General features: G+C 40.7%; 1 protein-coding gene across 1 annotated transcript in view; it reads left to right on the top strand.

Moving 5' to 3' along the window:
- gpr179 (G protein-coupled receptor 179) overlaps positions 1 to 25,798 on the top strand; it is a 37,749-nt gene extending 11,951 nt beyond the window's left edge. The window contains exons 5-12 of the mRNA XM_085788104.1: positions 2,036 to 2,271; positions 7,267 to 7,335; positions 13,713 to 13,822; positions 15,056 to 15,294; positions 18,585 to 18,723; positions 19,354 to 19,456; positions 20,208 to 20,354; positions 20,730 to 25,798. Of these exons, the coding sequence (XP_085644230.1) occupies positions 2,036 to 2,271; positions 7,267 to 7,335; positions 13,713 to 13,822; positions 15,056 to 15,294; positions 18,585 to 18,723; positions 19,354 to 19,456; positions 20,208 to 20,354; positions 20,730 to 23,825 (4,139 nt within the window). The 3' untranslated portion in view covers positions 23,826 to 25,798. The remainder of the gene's footprint in view (positions 1 to 2,035; positions 2,272 to 7,266; positions 7,336 to 13,712; positions 13,823 to 15,055; positions 15,295 to 18,584; positions 18,724 to 19,353; positions 19,457 to 20,207; positions 20,355 to 20,729) is intronic.
- Positions 25,799 to 25,866: the final 68 nt, after the last annotated feature.

Raw genomic sequence — 25,866 nt, 5'->3', positions numbered from 1 at the left:
GAATTTTAAGGCCCTTGTTCACCTAGTGTCACTCCACAGGAAGCCACTAAGGCCTACACTTCAAGTCTTTAATGAACCCACTGTGATAAACAGCAGAAAAAATTAGCATCAAGAGGACAAAAACTATCCCAGATATCAATGCTAATGTTGCTACATGACTGGACGGGGGTCCCCACAGCCCTATGTTCCCACAGTTCTAAGATTTTTCTCAAAATTAGGCCCTATGTTCCCACTGGACTCTCTCTACCTATCTGGACTCTCTCTATCTGGCCTGTCTAGCCTCTACCTGGTCTTTTTACTAAACTTAACCAACTCTTTTCTTCATTGCCTAAACCCAACCAATGGTGGGACCAAAGGGCTGAGGGAACATAGGGCCTAATTTTCAGTGACAACAAAAGTTAGGAATGTGGGAACATAAGGCTGTGGGAACATAGGAATGACCCCACTGGACGGTAGCAAGGAAATATTAGCTAACAGGCTAACCTTGCAACATGGTGGCACTTACAGTGTTGTAAGTTTATTTTGATGCATTAGAGGTAATAAAATGTGTTTATTTTACTTTCTATTATCGTTAGTTGGAAACAATTTATTGTAGGCTAGGTGCTCATCTGTTTCTCCACAGTTCACACCTCAGGCTCTAACTCTGAAGTTGAACGAAATGTGTAACAGAAGAAGACGAAAGGCACAGTTCATACACAATGTACAGAGCTGTTAAATGTTTGTCAATTGTTTGGTCCTTGACGTACAGTAATGGACGACCGGAAAAACGTCCAATACTAACAAACTGAATGGGCCAGCGCTGGTTAGTAAATTGATTCTCCTGCCCGGCCACATTCTGGGGCACGATCAAGGATTGATATCCGAAGCAAATTATTCTTGGTGATTATAGATTCTTAGAAAAAAAAGGAGACTAGACGTGAGAGACGTGACTTTTACTCAGTTTCCTGCCAACGTAGCCACTTCGTCCTACCTGCAAAGATGTGTAACACATCAGAAGGTCACAAGGACTTGATCCCTCACTGGTTTCCCTTCATGTTAAAGGGATAGTTCCCTCAAAATTGAAATTGCATTCATTATCTCCTCCCCCTCATGTGGACTAAGGGCTGGGAGAAGTTTCAGAGTCCTCCGTGGCTTCTCTGAGTTACAGGGGGTCTCGGCGTAGCAGTGCATGTCCATATGACGGTTGCAAATGGATACCAACTGTCTTCGTAAACAAACAAAAAGACACACCAAAAAACATCCAAATACCTCCATGCTGCTCGTATGTAATGTCCGTCTTGTATTGAAGCCCCGAAATGCAAAATTGTCCCGAAAAAAATTAAATAAGTCTATATCTCAAGCTTGTTTTGTAGCGGAAGCCTCTCGAAGCTCCTCTTTCCAGTTCGTCAAATTCGGACGAACTGGGAAGAGGACAGACCCTGATTCGTCCAAATTTGACAAACCGGGAAGAGGAGCTTCGAGAAGCTTCCGCTACAAAACAAGCTTGAAAAATAGACTTATTTAATTTTTTTCGGGACAATTTTGCATTTCGGGGCTTCAATACAAGACGGACATTACATACGAGCAGCATGGAGGTATTTGGATGTTTTTTGGTGTGTCTTTTTGTTACGAAGACAGTTGGTATCCATTTGCAACCGTTATATGGACATGCACTGCTACGCCGAGACCCCCTGTAACTCAGAGAAGCCACGGAGGAATCTGAAACTTCTCCCAGCCCTTAGTCCACATGAGGGGGAGTAGGAGATAATGAGGGACATTTCAATTTTGGGTGAACTATCCCTTTAACACTTGGGAATCAAACCCAAAGTCTTTGCAGTAGTATAGAGCATGAGATGAGCTCCTGTCTTCCTGTGCTTGTTTTGAAGTGAAGACAGAGAAGCTTCATGACAGCACAGGTGTGTGTTTGATGTGTGAAGGCCTGGAGCTGTGAGTCACATGTATCTGAGCTCATGACTGTGTGTGTGTGTGTGGGCGCACTTCATGTGTATGTGTGTGTGTGTGTGTGTGTGTGTATGTGTGTGTGTGTGTGATGCAGATGGCATCGACGGCGGCCCCGTGAACGCGAGTGATGGCGGCGGCGGCGGAACGTGTTACCCGAACATGCCCATCTGCCTCCCGTGCTGGCCGGGCTGCCGGAGCTGCCAGGACGGCGCCCCCTGCTGGGTGCAGGAGTACGGGCCGCTCCGGGCCGCCGTGCTGGCCGTCCAGGGGGTCTTCATGCTCCTCATCTTCGTCAGCATGCTGGCGGCATACCGGCACCGCCGAAACCGGGTGAGTCAGGTCCCTTCTGGGGCCACCGTATGGATCTTGGAGTCAAGATGGAGGCTTTCTTTGACCCATGATGCATTGTGGTGAAATGTACAATCCGGCCATTTGTCTTTGCAGAAACATCTTGTCGTCTTATGATGAAAGTCTTTTCTCAGTCAGAGTTACAGCAAGAAAAGCGTCGTTTGATTTTTTGGGTTTTCTTGGAACAACTTTCGTAAACATGACTTTGGGACTTTCTTTGGTAACACTTTACTTGAATAGGTATTCATAAGACTGACATAACACTGTCATAACCATGACATATTGTATTTGTATTGTATTTTTTATTGTATTTTTTATTTAGCACATAAAAGATGTATAAAACAGCATATTAAAAAGTGGAACGACAACAACAAAAGACATACAAAGTATACAGTAGATAAAGCAAATGTGCCGGAGAAACCAAAAAACCCCTAAGGGCTTGTCAAGTGGTCCTCCAAAAGACAAACATTCAACATAAATTTAATTTACAGAATGAAAAAACAACATAAAACACAACAGCTGTCATAAACATCAATGAATACTTATGACAGCTGTCGTTAAGTGTCATTCGGTAAGTTATGTCACTTTTGATGCAAAGTTGACATTGTTTGAGATGTTTTTGTTCTGACAACTTGACATAAAGACAATTTAAACTGTCATAGCAGACCTAATGGCCAAACTTTAACAATTATGTCAAGTTCTCATAACAAGGACATCTCAAACAATGTCAACTTTGCATCAAAAGTGACATTTGGCATGGAAGTACCTTAGGGTCATACAAATAAATCTATCCTAAGACACAAGTGAGATCACACTTTGTATCTGAAATAACACGTTTTTTTTAAAAATGGCCGCCGACCATACTTGAGATGCTTATGTATTTGCTTTTGTTGTTGCTATAATGACAAATTTGGTGTCAAACTGTACATTTTCGGAGTCAAGGAATCCGGAGTCAAGGAATTTTTTAAAATTAGGGGGTTTTAGGGTATTAGGGGATCTGCCTGAGTTTATATGGACATTCTAAATGCAATGTGTTTTTGGCAAGCATTTTTATCTTAGCTCCAATAGTCATGGTAAGGAGAACATCATTGTTCTTTTAGTCTTGGAACCTATTTTATTGGATTCCTTGACCCCCAAAATGTACACTTTGACACCAAATTAGTTATTATAACTACAACAGAAGCAAAGACTTGGGCCTCTCAAGTATGGTCGGCGGCCATTTTTTAAAAAAAAATGTGTTATTTTGGATACAAAGTGTGATCTCACTTGTGTCTTAGGATAGATTTATTTCTATGACCCTGAGGTACTTCCATACCTTTGCATCATGACTTGAAGTCAAAGGCCTAATATATTTTTTGGGCTTAACCTCCCTACTAAAAGTCATTTTTTATTAGTTTTGTAAAGAATGTAAAGCGAACTGAGTCAATGGAGCATGAGGAGACAAAGTTCAAAAAGCTCAAGATATGAAGTTGAATCAACGACCGTTAAGCATCGCTAATGCTAAACACAGATTTGCACCCTAACGGTTCAAACGCTCGTTGGTTCTTCTCCTTCTTCTTCAGAAGTGAACGCTGCCGATAGACGAAGCTGCTCAGTCACTTTGTTCAATTATGAATGTGCAGAGGAGCGGAGGCTGAATTAAACATCATGGTTGACTTTGGTCTCATCATTGTCATTCATTCACCTCATCACTTCAAGGTCTGATGTCCTTAATAACCACTGCGCCACTGTGCCGCCAGCCATAGGTCTGGAGATTTAAGTCCAAGTTAATGAGTGAATCCCTGACTGAGGTTTAAAGTGTGAAGCATCATGTGTCGTCCTCTGGTCCTGCTTCGGAAAATTAATTTATACACACTTGGTTTGAGTTTATTTTTGTGGTTGTAGGTGAGTGTGTGAGCATCTTTGCATTTCAGCTCTGCAGGAAATGTGTCGCCATCTGAAAGGTCGTTTTCACACCGTAGCCATTTGTTCTTGCTTGAAACGTTACTTCTTATTCTGTGCAAATAAATGGACCGCAAATTGGAGCCCTGCGGTGTGCGAGCCGTTTTCTTTTCCTTTTCTCTTCTGCTTTAAACGGAGCAGAGTTCTGGTGCAAACTAAAAAACAAGCAAACTCTGGTCCGTCTGAAAACGTAGGTCTCGGTTTGCATGCAAGTAAAACTCTGGTGTGGTTCGTATGCAGTGTGAATGCTCACCAGACAAAACACAGGACCAAATGTAAGAAGTCTGGCAGTACACAGTGGTTCATAGAGGAAAGAAGACAGAAACTGTGCTGTGAAAAACACGTCATCGATCGTATTTTCATCCAGTGACGTTTTTCCTTAATTTTTTCCAAATCGCTCTTGGCCTCCCGGTCTAACCTGATGGTCACATTGAACAAACACAGCCCCCAAAACGGATGGTTACAGAGGTAACTGTGGTTCTATAAGGTGTTTGCTGTCTGTTTTTCGTGGGGTTGCTACTTTGTCCAATCAAGGAGCACCCATCTTAACTGCAGGACGTTGTTCAGAAAGTTTTGTGTGGTCCGGTGTGAAAACGACCAAAGGATGAACAGTAGAGTTAATGGAAGAAGTGGACGTCTGTTTGAGTTTGGAGCTTCAATTGGAAACAGAGGCCACAGTGTCATTTAAAGGGATTTTTCAACATTTTGGCAAATTGGGCCATTGCCATAACCCCTATAGTCTTAGCAGTAGGTTCATTACCTTCAATTGTCGGTGCATGTTGTTTTTAGATCGGTTGGGCAGACTTGAGTTCTGCACTGCTCTCCCTCATCAAACTCATCAAATACACAATCCAACAACTCCAAAACGCTCTGGTGGACAAGTTGTGAGCTGCACATTCACCACGCTATGAGATAATAACACAACGTTACCACACAGAGTTGTTTTAGAGGGAAATACGTAGCCGGAACTACATTCCTGACACGGCTGCTCAGCAGAGTGTTACATAATTATACATTATCTCATAGCGTGGTGAATGTGCAGGTCACAACTTGTCCACCAGAGTGTTTTGGAGTTGTTGGATTGTGTAGGCCTATTTAGTTTGATGAGGGAAACATAGAAATCCCATGAGCCTCCGTAGCGTAGCTCTGAGCAGCTCGTGCCTCTGCTCCGCCGATCTCAAAACAGCTTGCACCGACAATTAAAGGTACTACTAAACCTACTCCTAAAACTAAAAGGCGAATTTGCCCGAAATGTTGAAATATCCTAATTTAACCTTTAACCTCTAAACTGGTGCAACATCTACTCATTGCTGTTGTTTGATATAATAGGATCTCAACTACCGCAGCTACAAGACATCTACAGTCTAAAGTGTCTAAAGACAGCTTTTATCCCCAGGCGGTCAGACTACTGAACAGTAGCTTTAAATGACTGTGAAGGCCGTGTGAATGATTGATTGATTGATTGATGTATTTATTGGGGCTTGATATTGTATAATGTCTGCTTTAAATGAATGAATGAACGTGTAGGTTGCAGATCATTGATTGTTTGACTATTGATGCTTCTTATGGTACATGCTTGTTTTTGTTTTTTACTGTCATTGTTTATATGATGCTACTGCCATTATTAGTTTTTATTCTCCTTATTGTTTACTTTTTAAGGGTTGAGAGTGAGCCAGGGCAGACCACATTTCAATGCATTGACTGTACACTGTACTTTTTAATGTATATGACAAACAGGGCCGGCCCCTGGGATAAACACTCTATGCGGTTGTTTAGGGCCACAGCCGTTAGGTGGGGGGCCACATGATCAGAAAGGTACCGGGGTTCATCAAGTCATTTAAACATCCTGAGGTCTGCACGTGCAGCTATGAGCTTTATATGTAATGTGAAGTCAATATTCAGCTTCTTTTATCTCACATTTGAGACATTTGGTGAAAATAGAACGGCAGAATGACAACATTTGTGCTCAAAAAGCAATCTTACAAAATGTCATTTTAGACTTATTTTCTACACTTATCTATTACTGTATTCATATCCTATTTCAAGCACCAAAACAGTTCATTCTCATGACTGAAGGAGTGTTTTCACGAGGGATTTGAAATGTTTCAAAAAGCAGACCTCAAATTTCCAGCATTTGTCCTAAATTATTTCTTTCTACAGTGTTCTAGGACAAACTGGCCTCAGTGTGCTTACAGCGGAGGTTCTAATATTTAGACATAAAACACTTGAGTATTGTTACATCTGCAAGTATCTTAAAAAGATAAATTTAACCCTAGAACACTAACGTTACAAAAAGTCACAAAACATCATCACTAACGCCGGGTATTTTTTACCCGATATAATATGCCCATAAAAAAATATTTCTCACCAAAGTATATTAAAATACAACAATACATGGCAAATTGAAGTACACTTCCTTAATTTTCCACTATACAATGTTTCACAAAATGAAAAAAAGGTATCATGGTGACCCTATAAAAAAATGTCCAAAATTTGTGATTTTTTTTGTTTTTTTAACAAAAACTTCCTTAAAAAAAAACTAATGGAGCTGGGACTTTGTCCTTCAGACCCATCTGTGGGACATCTGAGCCTTATTTGGTGGAGTTAAAAGAAAAAAGAAACATTTTCAGCATCACCAGAAACGGTCGCCAGATTTAGATACATAAACACTAACGTGGGAGCAGGGAAACATGCCGACCTTCAATGACGTCAGTGAGCAGTATGAAGCTACAGGGACCCATGAAACTCAGACAACAGCAACATAATGAAAATTATGAAACAATAATTTCATGGGTGAAAATCACCCGACGTTAGTGTTCTAGGGTTAAGAAAATATGTAAAAGTGGAGAAAATGTCCTCAAACCTCAGAGGGCATAAACACGTCTGTATTCAGTTTTAACCAGTGATTTGGTGTTTGTGCTTAGAGTGCAGGGCCACAAACAAAAACCTTGTTTAGGGGGCCACCAACATGCTAGGGCCGGCCCTGCAGGACAAATAAACTTGAACTTGAACTTGTCTGCTCCTCTTCTTCCTCAGAGGATCCGGGCGTCCGGCCTGCTGCTGCTGGAGACGATCCTGTTCGGCTCTCTGCTCCTCTACTTCCCGGTGAGTGAGGGTTTGGCGTCAGATTAGAGCTCTTTACAGATCACTGCGCAGCACAGAGCCACGGATTATAACATAATGGACGATTTGTGGGAGGGTGAACGGGGTGAGGGCGTGTATGAGTGTGTGTGTGTGTGTGTGTGTGTGTAAGTGGAAATGGGTTGGGCGTGTGCGGGCGGTGGACAGTTTTCATAACGTCTCTGTGCTCCGGTGATAGATTATCAATCAATCTTTAGATTCATTTACCAATTAAAGAGCCATTAACGGAAGTCAGCCGTGACTTTATATCCATCAGTGTGAAAGCGTCAGTCGATGGAGCTCGTTCCTGCTGACACCCGGTGATTCAGGGAGTCTGAGTGTGTGTGTGTGTGTGTGTGTGTGTGTGTGTGTGTGTGTGCGTGCAGAGCTCATACACACTGTACTGCACATTATTAATCAATGGTTGAGTTTAATGTGATGTGTGGACATGTTAATGGGCTGCTCTGCTCCTCTTAACTGCACATTGGTTTTACTCAAGAAAAAAATATTTAAAAATAAATAAAAATTAAACTTTACCAAAAGTAAATTTGATTATGAACAATCAGAATAATACATACATAATATATTAAAGATATAATTTTAGTGTTGCAGCTGCTAAATAGAGGTTGAATTCTAATCAAGCTTGAGTAGCTTGAATTGTCCAACCAAGGATAGTTTTATTTTATGATAATACATTATAATAGATACTTTATAATCAATAAATAATGAATCAAACTGGAAATAATTAAAGTTATCAAATGTAGAAAATAACAGAAGTTTAGTGCGAGTACTAGTCATTCATAATTAATTTATTAATATGCACAGCCATTCATTAGCCTAAATCTTTCATATTAACTTCCTGCATACATTTTATTTTTCAGGATAAACTAAATAAATACTTACAGTGTGTGTTTTTCTGTGTACATTTATAACGTTGGATGTCTGGATTTGATTTTCCCTCTTGCTGCCATCTTGGCAGGTGCACGAGGCAATCCACATTTATTCGCCTGAATTAGGATTTTATTTTGGGGGGGTTGGGGGATTATGATTATGAAGAAGCCCGGGTTCATCTGAGGTGGATGATTGTGATCAGCTGAGACACCTGTCACTCAAGCAAAGTGGGGATGTGCCGATCTAATCTGTGGTTATCGGTCCAGATACGGAGTTAATCAGTTCAATACCAGACAGGATCGATCAATATTAAAAAAAAAAAAACATAAATGCCATGAAAACAACATCATCATGAGCTCTGATGCATCATATTGGTCTTATTCAGGTCACAGAGCCTTATAATGAGTTTCTCTTGTTTTTATGACTAGTTTTATCTGGTTCAGATTAGATTGTTTGGTTTTTTTGGTGTTTTGATTGTTGCAAAAGCTGCAAAAGAGCAGGTGGAGACCAAACATGGAGCTAAAAGACACCTTAGATCCAGCAGCTCTGTGACTGCACCATGCTTTTCCATTATGAACTGAGAAGGTGACGTTCACATCTTGTTTCCACTGCTGCAAAATGGTCTAAAGATATTATTTAGATTTTTTTTTTTTAAATGGTCATTGCAGGCTCATTTGAAAAATAAGAATTTATCAGACATTCAAAGTTATTTAATTAGATGTAAAATATATGAAGAGTTCATTTGCAAAAGCAGATAAAGACCATTTTGAAAAAAAATGAGCGGACTGGCTTGTTAATTATTCTTTGCATAGTGTTGTTTTCAATGAATCTTTATTTTTTTGAGATACGTCTGTTTTGTTACGTCTCATCTCCTTGGTCAAAGCCACTCAACTTTGCAGCTGGTCTCATTGTAGGCAAACTACACAATAACATCTTTACATGCTTGAGTGCAGTAATGATAATGAAAATGGGACTGGGAATAAGGGACAATGTACTAGAGTATAGCTCAATGATATTTAAATAATCGTGTCAAACAGTACAGACCTCAGTTTATTTTGAGGGCTTTGCTTGGTTTCAATCCAAAGGTGAACTGTAGCCCACATACACGACTGTAGATCCAAAGGCCAAAGTCCCAGATGAAAGGTCAAAGGTCACTCTCTCATCTCAGTGAGGGCCGGGTTGTGGTTGGTTTGGTTCTCCTCCGTTTGATCTACAAACAGTCGCCTGCTGCAGGACGGCCTGTTTGGTGTCCACATGAAGGAAGGTCACGGTGTTAAAAAGCCTGATCAGTGGATTGTCTCTTATCAATACACTTAAGTTACACAGTGATTTCATCAATAAAAGTAATTGGAAAGAAAGAAGAATTTGAGAAAAGAAAAAGCCCATTTTCCCATGAGTCTGAGGTAAATTACCAGATCACTCACTAACATTTAAGTTGTAGTAGATTTGTGTAAAGGTCTAAACATTTGCAGGTAAAACACACTGAACCAAAGTGACCCAAAGGTTTTAAAATCATCAACATTTTTACTCAGATGAGATTAAAAAATGAGAGGAGAGGAATAATAAACCATCTCTCCCTGTGGAGGTTTTTTTCCCCCTCTAATATGTAAAATACTGGCAGTTCAACAGGGCGGATTAACAGATATCGAACTGAGAAACAGATTCTAAAAATCTATTATTTTGGCACAAAGTGAGTTTAAGCCAGTTTAAACCACTCCTCTTCTGCCGTGCCCTGATTTCCCATCATGCTGTTGTTTTCCTGCAGAGTTGATAAATATAAGAAAAAGACGAAACTGAATCTTCTTAATAATATAGCCTATATATTTAAATCCCTCTGATGAAAATCAGGAGTTTAACATTCACAACGTCCATACGACAGGGCTAAATAAACCTGAAAGAGAGCTAGCATTAGCACAACTGCTAACATTGTGTCTGCTTTAAATGCTGAAAATGTTAACAATAAACTAACGATGCTTTATGCTATTCTAAAAGATGCTCACGACAACTGCTCAAAAAGACAAAGCTAACTATGCTAACTGTCCTAAAACAATGCCTACCTCACTATCTGTTCTAATAGTTGCTAAATAAATATTCTGAAAAAATGTTTCGGCACTAAACTAAGCGTTTAAAAAAAAAAAATGCTAATGCTATCCTAATGATTCTGAAAAAATGCTAAGCCCACTGGATGCTAACAATAGTACTTAGCATTTCAAAAAGATGGTAAATATATTAACCGTTTTAAAAAATAAACCTAGCTACAATAACCATTTTTGAAAATATGCTGACTGTTCTGAAAAAACTAAACATATTAATTGTTGTAAAAGATGCTAATAGGCTAATACTCACCGTTTTAAAAAGCTAGCTACAAAAACCAATGCTTACGAAACTAACTGTTCTAAAAGATGCTAATAACCTACTGTTTTGAAAAGACGCTTGACGAAATGATCACTAGGCTACATTTATTGTTCTGAACAAATGCTAACTACGCTAACCATTATGATGAGTCTCTGACGTTTCCAGCCATCTTGATGCTCTTCGTTTTTTCACCTGTCCACGTGGTGGGCGGGGCTAAAGGCCTGATCCAGATTTCACAAACAGGAAGTAGTGAGATGGACTTCATACTTCATATCCAGTTTGGGATTTTTTTCCCGTTCATTTTTGGGTCATTCCGCCAAAAGAGTGCCATTTGCTCATTGTAACTCTTAAAAATTAAACTTCATTTTTCATTCCATTTCAACCTATAGAATTTTTTAATATACACATTTACTCATTCAAAATGAGTACTGGTCAATCTCAGGCTACTTTATTTAATTTATTGCTGCTTTTAACATTGCATTTTTGAAGAAAAAGTAACAGCAATGAGGGTAACAGCAATGAGTTTTTAGCATAAAATCAGCAATTGTGTGAAATCTAGCCAAATAGCATCTATACTAATAGCTTGAGCACACAGAGCACATTCTTAGGATTTAACTGAATATTTTACTTTTGATATCAACAAACACTGTCTAGAGATAATTTAGGTAACAGGAATTAGTTTTAAGAGTGACCAACCCTGACAATATCATTCAATTTCAGGAAAAATAAATTACAGAATTTAATTTTGGTCTTCCCATGACTTTGAAAAGACCTAAATGATGTCGCTTCCAGCAGAACATGTCACTGGTGGGATGTGTAGAATGTGTAAAACAGCACTGAGTGAAAACCTGGGGACGGGACTAAAATGTGAATTTTAACCAAAATATAATTAAGTTTTAATTTTAAAAAATGTTATATAAGTGTAGATATAATATAAAGTCACACTAATATGCAAAAAAAAAAGAGATTTTAGAAGGATTTTATTCATTATGCATTGTGGTAAACTATAGCGTTTGGCTCTGGGGACATGCAACAAAGGCTGTTTCAGTGTTTTGAAAGCCTTTTTATAGTAATTAAAAATTATATATCTTTAATTTCTACAGTGATTCATGTGTATGGTGCTTTGTTTATTAATTAAATGCAATTTATATTATATTATTACATGTTTTTATACATTTAATATGCTGGGGGCAGAAATGGCACTCTTTTGGTGGAATCGCCCTTTAATGTTTTAATACCATAAACAAACTGTTACAGTAGCCTACACTTCTACTGCACATGTACCTGTGTAGTAGGCTACATGTGTATTATTATTATTAGAAGTGAGAGGCCATAGGCTACTGATGATTTATGACCCTCCTCTCTCTCCGTAGCTGTAGTTTGAACCAGTGGGATCACTCCTTCGTCTCCATCTGCGTCCTCCCTCTGGATGTTTGCTGCACATTGTCTGTGATTCTATATGAGTTTTGCTCTCGGCGGTTTTTGTCCCTCATGATGAGTGGTTTGAACACAATGATGTAAATTTGCGTTCACATTTTAGGCTTTAGCTGATGCTCTTATCCAGAGTGACTGACACTGACCGACTGTCACAGCAGAATGAGCTTTAATTCCTGGATTACAGCCGTCCACTGAGCAGAGACCGAGCTTCAACCTGTTGTTGACTCTCTGACGGATTCACAGTGTCCTGCCTGCTTTTAAACAGCAGTTACAGTCAATATACTGTCTGTTTCCATGTATATTGTTGAGTACTTTCTCCATCTGGTCCCATCTAAAATGTGTTTTTAATGGTTCGACCATCAAATAGAAATATACTACATGAGTCACCAACATCCAGCTTCACTTAGTTGTTTTGGGAAACGTCTTTGTAATATGTTTTTTTATTATTTTATTGATTCTATAAATTTCAACAAGGTTTCTTTGCGCATTATAAACCTCATTAACGTCCATTATGTCAGCAGATGTTTTCATATGGAGCAAGACTAAGTATTATGGTGGTAAAATTAGTGATAACAGCAGCACTGGCATTACTACTAGTGGCAGTAAAAAAAAGTAGCCTACTATTATCAGCAGAAGCTACAACTCTAGTATTACTAGTTGCAGCAGTAGTTCCAGTACTAATAACAGTAGCAATAGTATTAATTAGCAATGGAAGTAATGACTGTTTTCAGTATTGATTAACTTGCAATAGGAGTTGTCTGATTTGATTTGTTTGCTATAAAAATGTCATCAAATATATATATTTTAAAACCCATTTAAAGGGATAGTATCATTTTTTTTTAAAGTGGGGTTGTATGATCTCCAAATAGTCCCTAAGTACTTTAATTGCAGTAGCAGACTCTCTGCACTCCTCCCGTTAGCAACGCCAGCCCATAATAGCCCTGCCCAGAGATTTACAACATACAGTGTTGTGAATGGACCCAAAGAAACGGCCTATTTTCTATTTTCACGGCCTAAAAGAGGTTTTACCTGAAAGAAAATACACAGTTCCATTGTTCACTATAATATAATTTTTTCCAGGAAAAACACAGTTTTTATTTGGACCTAACCAACTGCTGATCGGCGGGCGCTAACCCTGGGCGGAGGGATACGTGAGTTGGTTAGGTCCAAATAAAAACTGTGTTTTTCCTGTACTTTGAAGGGCTGGAAAAAATTATATTATAGCGAACAATGGAACTGTGTATTTTTTTTCAGGTAAAACCTCTTTTAGGCCGTGAAAATAGGCCGTTTCTTTGGGTCTGTTCACAACACTGTATGTTGTAAATCTCTGGGCAGGGCTATTATGGGCTGGCGTTGCTAACGGGAGGAGTGCAGAGAGTCTTCTACTGCAATTAAAGTACTTAGGGACTATTTGTAGATCATACAACCCCACTTTAAAAAAAAATGCTACTATCCCTTTAAGGTTAAAATGTTCAATATATTTGTTCATGTGTTTCCCAACTCTAACCCTAATATATATATATTTAAAAAAACAAACACTGTCACAGTTGTGAGAGCTAATAAAGCTTCAGTAACAGTAATGATTAGTTACTGTAGTAGTGATAGTTTCACAGCAGTGAAAGAACTACAGGTCATTTTTACTCATGCAGTACTTCCTACATACTCTCTCTCTCCTGCAGGTCTTCATCATGTACTTCAAGCCGAGTACCTTCAGGTGTATCCTGCTGCGCTGGGTCCGCATGCTCGGCTTCTCCATCGTCTACGGCACCGTCACTCTGAAGATGTACAGGTGGGTTGGGTTCACACCTCACCACCAAAAAAGATGGGTTTTCAATTTCTTTTGAAAAATGGCTAAGGAGCCTGCCATTCTTAGATCTAAAGGGAGAGTGTTCCAAAGTTTAGGGCCATAAAAACCAAAAGCAGCTTCACCAGTTCTCCTGTGGGACACTTTGGGCACAACTAAAAGACAGGCAGTGGAAGATCTGAGATTTCTTGACGGGGCATAAGAAGAAAGGCAGTCGTTAATATAAAATGGTGCTAGGTTATTTGAAGCAGAAGTAAGCGATCTGGTCGTTTTGGCTAATGCTGCGTTCCAGGCAGGCTTTTGAAACCGTAAATTACAGCTTCAAGTCAGGACTTACGACTTTGTAGCGTTCCAGGCAACCCACTCGTGTTTCTCCGACCTGTTTTACCTGTGAAAGTCACTATAACGGCCACTCGTAACTTCTGACCCGTGAACTCGTACCAGATCGAACTGGTACCACTTCACAGGTCGGAAAAACACGAGTTATGAGTTGCCTTGAAGGCACCATAACGTCTTGTCAGCCGACGGAGTTAGCAGCCCCCGCCCTCGTCATGGATCTATTGGTCCTCGTCCCTACGTCACCACATTCAGGCGCATCCCTTGGCTGCACACACAGAGAGGACTGCCCCTTTATGCCGTTCTCTCTCCTCATTGGATAAAGGTTGTAGGATACAAGGAAAGTTTTCTCCTGGGCTCAGAGCAGAGCAGAGTGACTGACAGACCCGTGTTTCAGACCAAACACTCTATAGAAGTGATTGCTGTCGGAAGATACAACTATTTAAGACTTATATTAACACAAATATATCGCTTACTTCTGCTTTAAAGCTTTGTAAATGAGTAGCAGAACTTTAAAATCAATCCTAAAAGAAACAGGCAACCAATGCAATGATGCAAGCTGAGGACTAATGTGGTCTCTTTTTCTTGTATTATAGTTAAAATCCTGGCTGCAGCGTTCTGAATCACTTGTAGTTTCCCCAGTGACTTTTTAGGCAGACCAGTAAAAAAGGGAATTACAATAGTCTAAGCGGCTAGTGATAAAAGCATGTACCTGTGTTTCAGCATCATTCTGAGTTAAAAAAGGTCTAATTTTAGCAATGTTTCTTAGGTGAAAAAATGATGTTCTTGCAACTCTGTTAAAATGGCGAATAATAAACTGAGTGTATATTTAAATGTCTTAATTTTAAAAGCGTGGTGGTGTCTACTCTGTCCTCGGAGCAGGGTGCTGAAGGTGTTCCTGTCCCGAACGGCCCAGAGAGTTCCCTACATGTCCAGCTTCCACCTGCTGAGGATTCTGTGCGTGATGCTGATGACGGTCAGCTGGTTCCTGTGCGCCTGGACCGTGGGCGTCCTCCAGAACCGGGACCGGAACATCCCGGTGTTCCTCACCACCGCCACGTCGGACGGACAGGGCTTCAACCTCTGCTACCTGGACCGCTGGGACTACATGATGGCCGTGGGTGAGTGTAGGCTCAGGAACAGCTGATGGAGCCCTTCGCTCAGTGTTAGAATTAAAGATGTTTAGTGCTAAAGCTAAACATTGGCATAAGCAGCAGCAGAAATGTGAACATTAACTTCTCTCAAGTCACTGTCAATACAGCATTTTACTAATGTTTAATGTAATTAATTTGTGCAATTTCTTACTCTAAATTTTGTAGCTGTGTTTATTTATTCATGATTCACTGTATTTGTATTATTGGCCTTATTGTAATGGTATTCAGTATCTTTTATCCTTCTTTAGCCTGACCAGGGACAAAGACTGCAAATTAGCTGAAGCTAGACGTCTTGTATGCATTGCATTTTTCATTCTTTGTGGCAATGTTGTATGTATCGTCCCTGCAAAATAAACATTAAAATAAATAAATAAATGATTAAAGGGACAACGAGGAGTTTTGGAAAGCAAAGTGTTTTCATACTACATTTACCATGAGCCTCCGCGTGCATGGTGAAATTCTTGGACCGGCGCAAGAATGTTTTCATTCATCAAGAATTAAAGTCAGAGGTTCAAAGAGGTTCAGCTACCGTCGTAGTCCCGACAGGGCCGTTGCTAGAAATTCTGGGCCCCCTTAAAGAATACTAAAGTGGGCCCCTACCCCCTAACTTTTCCAGTTTTTTTTCTTAGACTATGTATGTCTTATCTTTTTTTATTTAGCCTTCTTTGTTTTGATGCTAATGCAGCATTACTATGAGTATTAGTCAGGGTCTTATGCAGAATAATTAAAGCAGATATCAGTGGCACGGCCGTTTCGGCTAATGCTGTGTTCAAGGCAGGCTTTTGAAACCGTAAGTTACAGCTTCAAGTCACAACTACGACTTGGTAGCGTTCCAGGTAACCCGTAGCTCGTGTTTTTACCGTCCTGTTGTCTGTGAAAGTTCCCTATAACGGCCACTCGTAACTTCCGACCCGTGAACTCGTACCAGATCGAACTGGTATGACTTCACAGGAAGGAAAAACACAAAGTACGAGTTTCCTTGAACGCACCATGAGTTAGCAGCCCCCGCCCTTGTCAGGCATCAATTGGTCCTCGTGCTACGTCACCACATTCACGCGCATCCCTTGGCTGCACACACAGCCCTTCATGCCGTTCTCTCCCCTCATTGGATAACACTTGTATCCCACAAGGAAAATTTTCTCCTCGGGTTACAGCAGAGCAGAGTGACGGAGAGACTCGTGTTTAGGCTGAAATACTTCATGTAAGTGATTGCTGACGGAAAATAGGACTATTTAGGACTTATATTAACAAAAACATTCCACTGATATCTGCTTTAAGTCATACAAAGATTAGACTACTGGGGTTTTTTGTGGGCCCCACTGGGCGCTGGGCCCCTAGAATTATCATCACCTTTCTCCACTATACAACGGCCCTGAGTCAGGACCATAGACAGCGATTCGGCGGCGTTATTCTCATGACTCGCCACGAAACCGAAAGTAAAGAAACGCTGGTCGGCTCGCCCAGCATTTCCACCACCACTAATAATAACAAAATAACGATAGAGACAGAACCATAGATTTATAGAAAATGGACCATTAACAAGTGTGGGTAGATTCATCCACATTAATATGATACTTTTTTATTGTTGCGGAATTTTTCGTTCTGCCGCTGGAGAAACTCCTCGTTGTCCCTTTAAAAGTTTTATTTATGATTCATGGAACATTAGGATTGGTTCCATTGGTTGTAATAAATATATGAACCATGTGTGCTGCACTGACCTAGATTTTTGACCTTTGACCACCAAAATCGTATCAGTTTGAATACATTTCAAGAAATCCCCTGAAGGTGTCATGGAGATATTGAATTTACAAGCTTAAAACTGTGTTTTGTGAAGTCACATTGACCTTGATCTTTAATAATAATAATAATAATAATGGATTACATTTATATAGCGCTTTTTCTATTGTTACCCAATACCCAAAGCGCGTACAGTAACCATTATTCATTCATACCACATTCACACCGGTGGTGGTAAACTACGTGTGTAGCCACAGCTGCCCTGGGGCAGACTGACGGAAGCGTGGCTGCCAATGTGCCAAACGGCCCCTCCGACCACCACCATGATTCATACGCATTCACACGAGGCAAGGTGGGTGAGGTGTCTTGCCCAAGGACACTACGACAGAGACTGGGAGAGAGCGGGATTCGAACCGCCGACCCTCTGATCATTGGACGACCCGCTCTACTGCCTGAGCCACTGCCGCCCCAAATCTTTAACCTTTGACCACCAAAATCTTTGAGTCAAGTGAATGTTTTTACCAAATTTGAAAGAACTTCCATCAATACCGAGATACTGTGTCCAGGAGAATGGGACGGACAACTGGAAAGCAAAGTTGTAAACAAGTCGACTGTAATTATCTAAAACTACTGTAGTTTATTTGGCAATAAAAACAAAAATACCTCAGTGCACCGAACCACAGAAAGTATGGCCTATAAAAGGTGAACCATAAACCTATTAAATAAAAAAACAAGATAAATTTGGCTTAAAAAGTAAATTGTTTACCAATGTCAGGTTAAATGCAGACTATCCTGGAAGGCAGTTGATACATTATTTAGCATTAAAGGGATCGTTCACCCAAAATTGAAATTTCTCTCATTCTCTCCTCCCCCTCATGTGGACTAAGGGCTGGGAGAAGTTTCAGAGTCCTCCGTGGCTTCTCTGAGTTACAGGGGGTCTCGGCGTAGCAGTGCATGTCCATATAACGGTTGCAAATGGATACCAACTGTCTTCGTAACAAAAAGACACACCAAAAAACATCCAAATACCTCCATGCTGCTCGTATGTAATGTCCGTCTTGTATTGAAGCCCTGAAATGCGAAAACCAGGGTCCGTCCTCTTCCCGGTTTGTCCAAATTTGACGAACCGGGAAGAGGAGCTTCCGCTACAAAACACGCTTGAAATATAGACTTATTTAATTTTTTTCGGAACAATTTCTCATGTCGGGGCTTCAATACAAGACGGACATTACATACGAGCAGCATGGAGGTATTTGGATGTTTTTTGGTGTGTCTTTTTGTTACGAAGACAGTTGGTATCCATTTGCAACCATCATATGGACATGCACTGCTACGCCGAGACCCCCTGTAATTCAGAGAAGCCACGGAGGACTCTGAAACTTCTCCCAGCCCTTAGTCCACATGAGGGGGAGTAGGAGATAATGAGTGAAATTTCAATTTTGGGTGAACTATCCCTTTAAACATTCTCAAGTTGATAAAAATCAGTAAACGTCACCTGTGGTTACTTTCCCGTGCCACAGCGGAGCTTCTGTTCCTGTGCTGGGGGAGCTCCCTGTGGAACGCCGTCAGGCCCGTCCCCTCGGCCTTTCACGAACCTCGCTACATGGGCATCGCCATCCACAACGAGCTGCTCATCTCTTCCATGTTCCACCTGTTCAGGTAAGTGACGAGCACAGCCTCTCTGTCTCTGAAGATGTATAACAATGCAGTACATGATGCCCACAGATTGTTAACACCATCATCCTTTTGGGGAAAATATTTATATTTCAGACCCAAACAAAAACACTTTTGAACCTGGATTTTTTTAGAAATAAAGTGCGATGCCAATTTCTTTTGGAAAAAATTATTCCATCAATCAAGACAAGGTAGAAATGCATAACAAAAAATGGGAAAAACGTACTTTTGAGTGAATGTATACTAAGTAGTTACTGTTAAATTAATTTTAGTAGTTTTACATCCTTTTTTGTTGTAGTTGTTTGTTCTTTTGTTTTATTTTATTTTTCTTGTGCGTGTTTTTTTGTTGTTGTACTTTTTCTGCCCTGTTTTGGTCATGTTTGTTGTGTTGGTTTTTGCTCTGTTGTTTGTCTTCTGTCTGTTTTTTGATCAGTGTATTGTCGGTTTATATATTCTATATGCCTGTTCCCATTAAAAAAGAGAATAAACCCCCCCCCAATATTAGCATATTTGTTTGATATGCTACATTATAAACATGGTTAAAGGAAAAAAACAAAAAAAACAATGCAGTACAAACTAACGTCGTGCTCCTTTGCATTTCCTGTCCCCTGTCAGGTTCACCTTTCCCTCTCTGCATCCTGATTGGATGTTGCTGCTGTCCTTCACGCACACCCACGTCACCATCACCGTGACACTTGCCCTGCTCTTCATTCCCAAGGTGCTCAACATGCTTTAACGTGCCATAGTTAATTAACTGTGAGGTAAAATCAGAGGCCAAAGTAGAAAAAAGGTCATCAACCATGTATTGACGAGCAATCAAAGTCTTACTATTGACAATAAAAAGTATAATATTAGTTTAATTAAATGACATTCAAGTTCAAGAAAACTCACATATTTGTGCCTTGTAAACTCTGATGTTAAAGATGTACATAGACCAGGATGTGCAAGTGAATGATTAACTTTTGGCATCATAAGGTTTAGCCTTAGTTAGTTAGCATGTTAATTAATGTTTATCATTTTGGCTGCGTATGAATCCAATCATTATTTGGCATAAGAATATATGCTGAAAAAATAATATGACATCCTTCATCTGAGAGGGAACTGTCAGCAGAGATGGTTTAACTTGAGACTGCAGCTGATTCATCTCTGGCTACTGATTGAAACCATTGGATAACATGTTGTTACCAGTTTAACTTTGGCAGGCGAAATCGATATAAATAGCAGATAACAGATAAATAATTCTCTTAATTGATCCACAAGTGAGATGTCGACAGCATTCAGAGAAACTAGTCCTCCAGCAGCAAACACAGGCTTCTCAAAACCAGGATAAGAACGTAAAAAACAAAGTTTGTGTAATCAGACTCAAAAAAGTGATGCTTTACAAACTTAAACAAAACCATATAAGTACCATCAATGTTGTTTTCCAGTGTGAAGTGTACACATTTTATACTTGCGCTTGTGTCCCACAGTTTCTCCACGTGTCCAAGCCCGGGAGAGAGGAGATCGCGGCAGAGGTGTACGAAGACGAAGTGGATCTGCGGCGCTCCGGCTCGTACCTCAACAGCAGTTTTCACTCTGCTTGGAGCGAGCACAGTGTGGACCCAGATGACTTTCGGGTAAACTCTCTTGTCCCCTCAGACCGATGTTATCACTTTGCATTGGGACATAATTTACAAAAGGTGGAAGAAATTACCAAGGTCACATTTAAATAAGAGAAATAAATGTCCCTTAATTTTTAGTTATGACCACATGCAGACTCACTTAAACAGATCTTAAATGTATTATAATTAAATCATAAATTAACAGGAAATACAGTAGAAAAGATATATGGATGTTGTATGACCTCTCTCCAACCTTTACCCTTTTCTTATCCTCAACTGTCTTTTACCTTTCCTCTGACTCGTTATCGTCCTTGTCTTTTCCTCTCCTCAATCATTTCAACCATCTCCTGAATCCCTCCATCGATTTCCTCCCTTCTTCACATGCACCAGGATGAACTGAAGAAGTTATATGCCCAGTTAGAAGTCCACAAGACGAAGAAGATGACTGCAAACAACCCTCATCTGTCAAAGAAGCGGAGTTCTCGTTGTACACTGGGGAGGTCCATTATCAAACGCATTGCAGAGTTCCCAGAATCCATGAGCCGACAGTGCAGCCGTGAAGAGAGAGATGGATCATTCCGCAGTGTGAATATGTCGGATTCTTTCAGGCGGACCCCAGACACCATCAGTATCAGTTACAAAAGTTCAATGAAATCACGATCACCATCTCCACGCGCAAGCATACGCAAGTCCCAGAGTGATCATCATTATGTCAGGGAAAGAGAGTCCTCGTTTCGTGACTCCAGGTTGAATGCCAACTCGGCAAAGAGATGCTCCCAGCGGTCTGAGACAGACTCCTTAGATATTCCGCCAGGGGTCTGTAAGTCTGCCAGTGCCCAGAACCTGACTATTGATACTAATCTCCTGCATCCTGATCACACAAGGCTTCATAAGTCCTGGAGTCTAACGTCCACCACCGGCCATTCTGTTGAAAATATACCTAAGGTTAACAGAGCCAGCACCATACTAACAAGGTCCAGGCAGAGCATTTCCATTAGTGACCAGACCAGGAGTGCTCTCCAGTCAGAATCATTTGACAAGTCTGAAGTCTGTCCTTGGGATGTAGAGCAGGAACCATCAGGTGACAAGAACCAGAAGCATGTCACCTACGCAAACTCTCAGGATGGTGAGATAAAAAGACCAGCATCTCCACAGACCCTCATCTGTCCCTGGGACCATCTACCACCTGAGAAGCCTCCATCTGAGGAAAAAGGACTACAAGCTGAAACTGAGTCACCCAAACCACAAGCTCCTGTGTCTGCAAGTGCACCAGGCTCCCCAAGACCTATGATCTCAAAAGATCAGCGTGTCTTCTCCTTCCGCAGCACTACCACCAAGTGGCTCTCTGTGAAATCAATTATGGGATCAATGGATGCAGGAAGCAGATCCAGTAGAGAGGGGAATTTGAATAGAGAGGATTCAGTTTCACAAAAAAGTCAGGAAAGTGCTTCCACAACTCCAAGGTTAGGATCATCTAGTAGACGTCCAAGCATGGAAAAGAGGACACTGCAGAAAAGAAGTATGTCTACAGTAGACGGAAAACCATGCCTTGTAAAGCAGAATGCAGTCAGACTTTCCTCTGCAGATTCTTCGGAAAGAAGCCCAAGAAGGCTTGTGGTTGTAAAATCTGGCGTCTATCCTTGGGATACAGATGATATGCAAAAAGATGGCACCTATGAAAATGTGTTTTTATCAAGGCAGAACAGCAAACGCAGCAGTATATGTTCATGGGACACTGCTAGTAGCTCGAGAACTCCCTCAACTAACAGGAGAAGTAGTATTCGAATTACACCAGTCCGTACTATTTCCCATGCTGATGTGTGTCCATGGGAAGGAGCTGGAACTATGCAGCAAGGAGAGGGCCCAAAGAAACAGCAGAGCATTAAAGCCGATGTTTGCCCATGGGACTCCCAGGTAACGGCATCCAATGTATGTCCATGGGAATCTCAAGAACATGGGAATGTTAAAAGACAAGGAAGTGGTCGTGGTGATGTGTGTCCTTGGGACTCACAAGATATTCCTGTCATTTCTCGTACTACTTTGTCCAGAGATTCACAGAGACGCCAGTCTTTGAAACCTGTGGCAGACGTTTGTCCGTGGGAGACAGCAGAAACTTCGCAACCTCCAAAAAGACAAGATAGTGAATATGCTAATGTATGTCCTTGGGATATTCAGGAGAAGCCGGAAGTTGTATATGAAAATCTTAATCCTTTGGAGACCAAGGGATCACTGTCGGTGCCCCTTCGACAAGAGGTTATGAAACCTGCCATCTATCATGGTGCACCAAAAGACATGCCAAGTAATGAGCAACAAAAACAAGTGAACAGGACAGCAGAAAGTTGCCCATGGGAATTCCCTGAACCTCCTAAAGTCATGGAAAATGTTTGTCCATGGGAAGGGGAAAGCACAGTGCCGACCAATAAAGACCCAACTACGCAACTGACCGTCAAGGTAGATGTTTGTCCTTGGGAAAGTGGAAATCAAGACAAGCCAGAAGGCATGCAAGGAGGTATCTCACCTTTCAAAGCTACATTGGTACATTCTGAAGGAAGAGACAACACAAAAGTAAATGTATGCCCCTGGGAAACTGAGACAGTGTCAGCAGATGTTTGTCCATGGGAAACTGGGGAACCAGAATCAACAAAGCCAGAGACCTCCAAAATATCAGACAGTATTTTAAGGCAAGACACGGTTCGGGAAAATGTTTGTCCATGGGAAACAGGGGGGACAGGGGTAGTCAAATCAGAGATCTCAAAACTAGAGAAATTACAGACGCAAGGAAATTCTCAGGAAACTGTTTGTCCATGGGAAACAGATGCTCCAAAAGTTTTGAAAAAGCAAGACAGTGCCAGGGCAGATGTTTGTCCTTGGGACACAGAACAACCAAAAGTTCTCCAAAAGCAGGATAGTGGTCGGGGTGATGTTTGTCCTTGGGACACAGAACAACCAAAAGTTCTCCAAAAGCAGGATAGTGGTCGGGTTGATGTTTGTCCTTGGGACACAGAACAACCAAAAGGTCTCCAAAAGCAGGATAGTGGTCGGGTTGATGTTTGTCCTTGGGACACAGAACAACCAAAAGGTCTCCAAAAGCAAGATAGTGGTCGGGCAAATGTCTGTCCTTGGGAGACTGACCAACCTGGAGTTGAAGACAGGACAGGAACAGATGTTTGTCTGACAGATCCACAAACATCCACAAATGTTGATATTCCCAACAGTGAGTCACAAGTCATCACAGAGGACCAGGGCCAACTAAGTCCCGAAGAGTTCCCAGCTGACATCAGCGCCGAGGACATGGATGAGTCTAAGGCGTCCCTAGGCCGGCGCGATGCCATGTGTCCCTGGGAGATGGTCAGGACCAGATCTGGTTCCTTCACAGACAATACCTCGGATGTTTTTACGTGGGAGCCTGAGAATATTCCAGAGGAAGATGAGGACGACGATGCAGAATGTGCCGCTGAGGCTCTTGTATTTCCACCTGACTTGTGACCGAAATCTAGCCATCATTTGTTTTCACTTTCAATCATCAAGGAGAATGTGAACATTTTTGACGGTGCCCTGTTGATAGTGGAGGGGAACTTTGTTTTTTAACTTCCCCCGATCCTCAGGGAGGTCAGAGCACAGGGTCAGCTCAGCTAGCTCCCTGTGCAACTGGCAAAACTGAAAGCCCATTCAGATGGACTCGTGCTTGAGATAATGGAACACAAAACACAGGACTGTGCCATTCCAGGTTGGACTACCACAATATTGCCCAGCTGAAATGCCTGTGGTAAAGACTTGACAACTTGGACACTTTGCGTGCAAAGCTTTCTTTTTACTGAAGCACATGTTGTGGACTCATTTCGTCCTTTGTTGATCCAGAAATGACCTAGGAACAGACAGTTTCGAATGATGGAAGGGCATCTAAGCAATTAGATGAAGTTCCTTTTCTTCCTGCTTCTACCCCCTGTTATGAGTTACAATGTTTTTTTGTGTCTTTGTATGTTTTTGGGTGACAATTAAACACATTTGCCATGTAAGTACAATATGTTGGGCACATGGCTTGGGTGACAGTCTCTTAAACAGTAAGCAGTGTTCACAAACACAACCATAGCGCAGGAGCTATGAGATGAAACTAATCTTAACCAGCACATGCAGAATAAATTCAGTCTAATTTTGTTCTTTTGTGGAAATAATATTTTCAAAATTTGAGAAAGTGTCACGTGTCAAGCAGTGCCATCTGGACTACTGTACATTATGGATGTCAAATTATATTTCAATCAGGTATTAATGATTGATAAAAACAAAAACAAAACTATGCATACTTGTTTGCTTGGGTGGACTGATTACTCAGTCGTAAGAATGTGAAAATGACATTCATCCACCCAAAAAACAAAACACAAAGCCAAACACTGCATAATTCACCATAAACTCAGACTTATACCCTAAAAATTGTACTTTTACAGCAAAGTTAATTTATCAGATTTATTTTAATATCCAATATCAGTAGAAAATCATGTCATCACTGCTTTTTATGTGGATGCACTTCAGAGAGATGGGACAATAACATTAACATCAGAATGGTAATTACAGTGAACATTAAATTGATGGTTATTATACTAATGCAAGCTACAGAGTTACAGAGGCCACAGCTTTAATGAAAAACTATTCCTATTTCCTATTACTTTGATTAAATAATTGCTAGTCAAGCAATTCCATCTGGGTTCTTTCAGATCAGATATTGACATTGGCCATTGTAGTTGCTGCTATAAATAGATATTCTTTGGTCTATGAAAGGTACTAGATGAGATAAGATGTCCTGCTAGAGCCAATTAATATGGAGAAATAGGAAAGGAAATGTCTTAATTCAGTCACCTTCTGGATAAGTCAAAGATTTAAATTACATTTTTACTTTTAGGTAATAATTTATTTGCTTCAGAGTAACCACACATTTCAACATCCGACACTGCCGAGTTGGTATTTTACTCACTTTTAACCACTGCAACGTTTTGAAATCTGTTTTCTTAATTTAAACTGAAAATGAAAACTTACAATGTTGGCAGTTTTTCTGTGTTGATGTAATTACGTCGTGTCTATGCCAGCAAGTACTCTGTGAAATCGACAGGCCGTTGTTTCAAATGGTGATAATTATCAGCACTAATGCTGCTGCTGCGGCAGTGTCGTTCAGTCTCACACAGCTTCAGGTTTCTTTCATTCAGTGATCTCATTGCGCCAAGTTTTTCTGTCAGTGGAGTGACCTAGTTTTGTGAGCATCGTTGCATGTCAGTGTGTTTTTTGAATGAGCGTGCTGTAATCTGTTGTCACGTAAAAAAAAAGGAAAAAAAAGAAGAAAAAAACCCCCAAATATAGTTGTAAGTAACACACCCTTTGTTTTGCATAGAGAAACATCATCAGCCTGTGTACTGTTTGTACCGTTTCAATTTTGTTTGTATCTTCTATGAAAGATTACTCTGGAAAAAAAAAAACAGAAGAGAAAAATCCTCCTGAAATCTATTCGTGTGTGAAGAAGAAAAGCAGATGGGTCACTTTA

Source organism: Trachurus japonicus, chromosome 1 (assembly GCF_045865225.1).
Source record: "Trachurus japonicus isolate A0001 chromosome 1, Traja_1.0".
In the NCBI taxonomy this organism is placed as follows: domain Eukaryota; kingdom Metazoa; phylum Chordata; class Actinopteri; order Carangiformes; family Carangidae; genus Trachurus; species Trachurus japonicus.
Note: the sequence above shows the minus strand (reverse complement) of the source record. Positions and strands in the feature narration are given on the sequence as shown.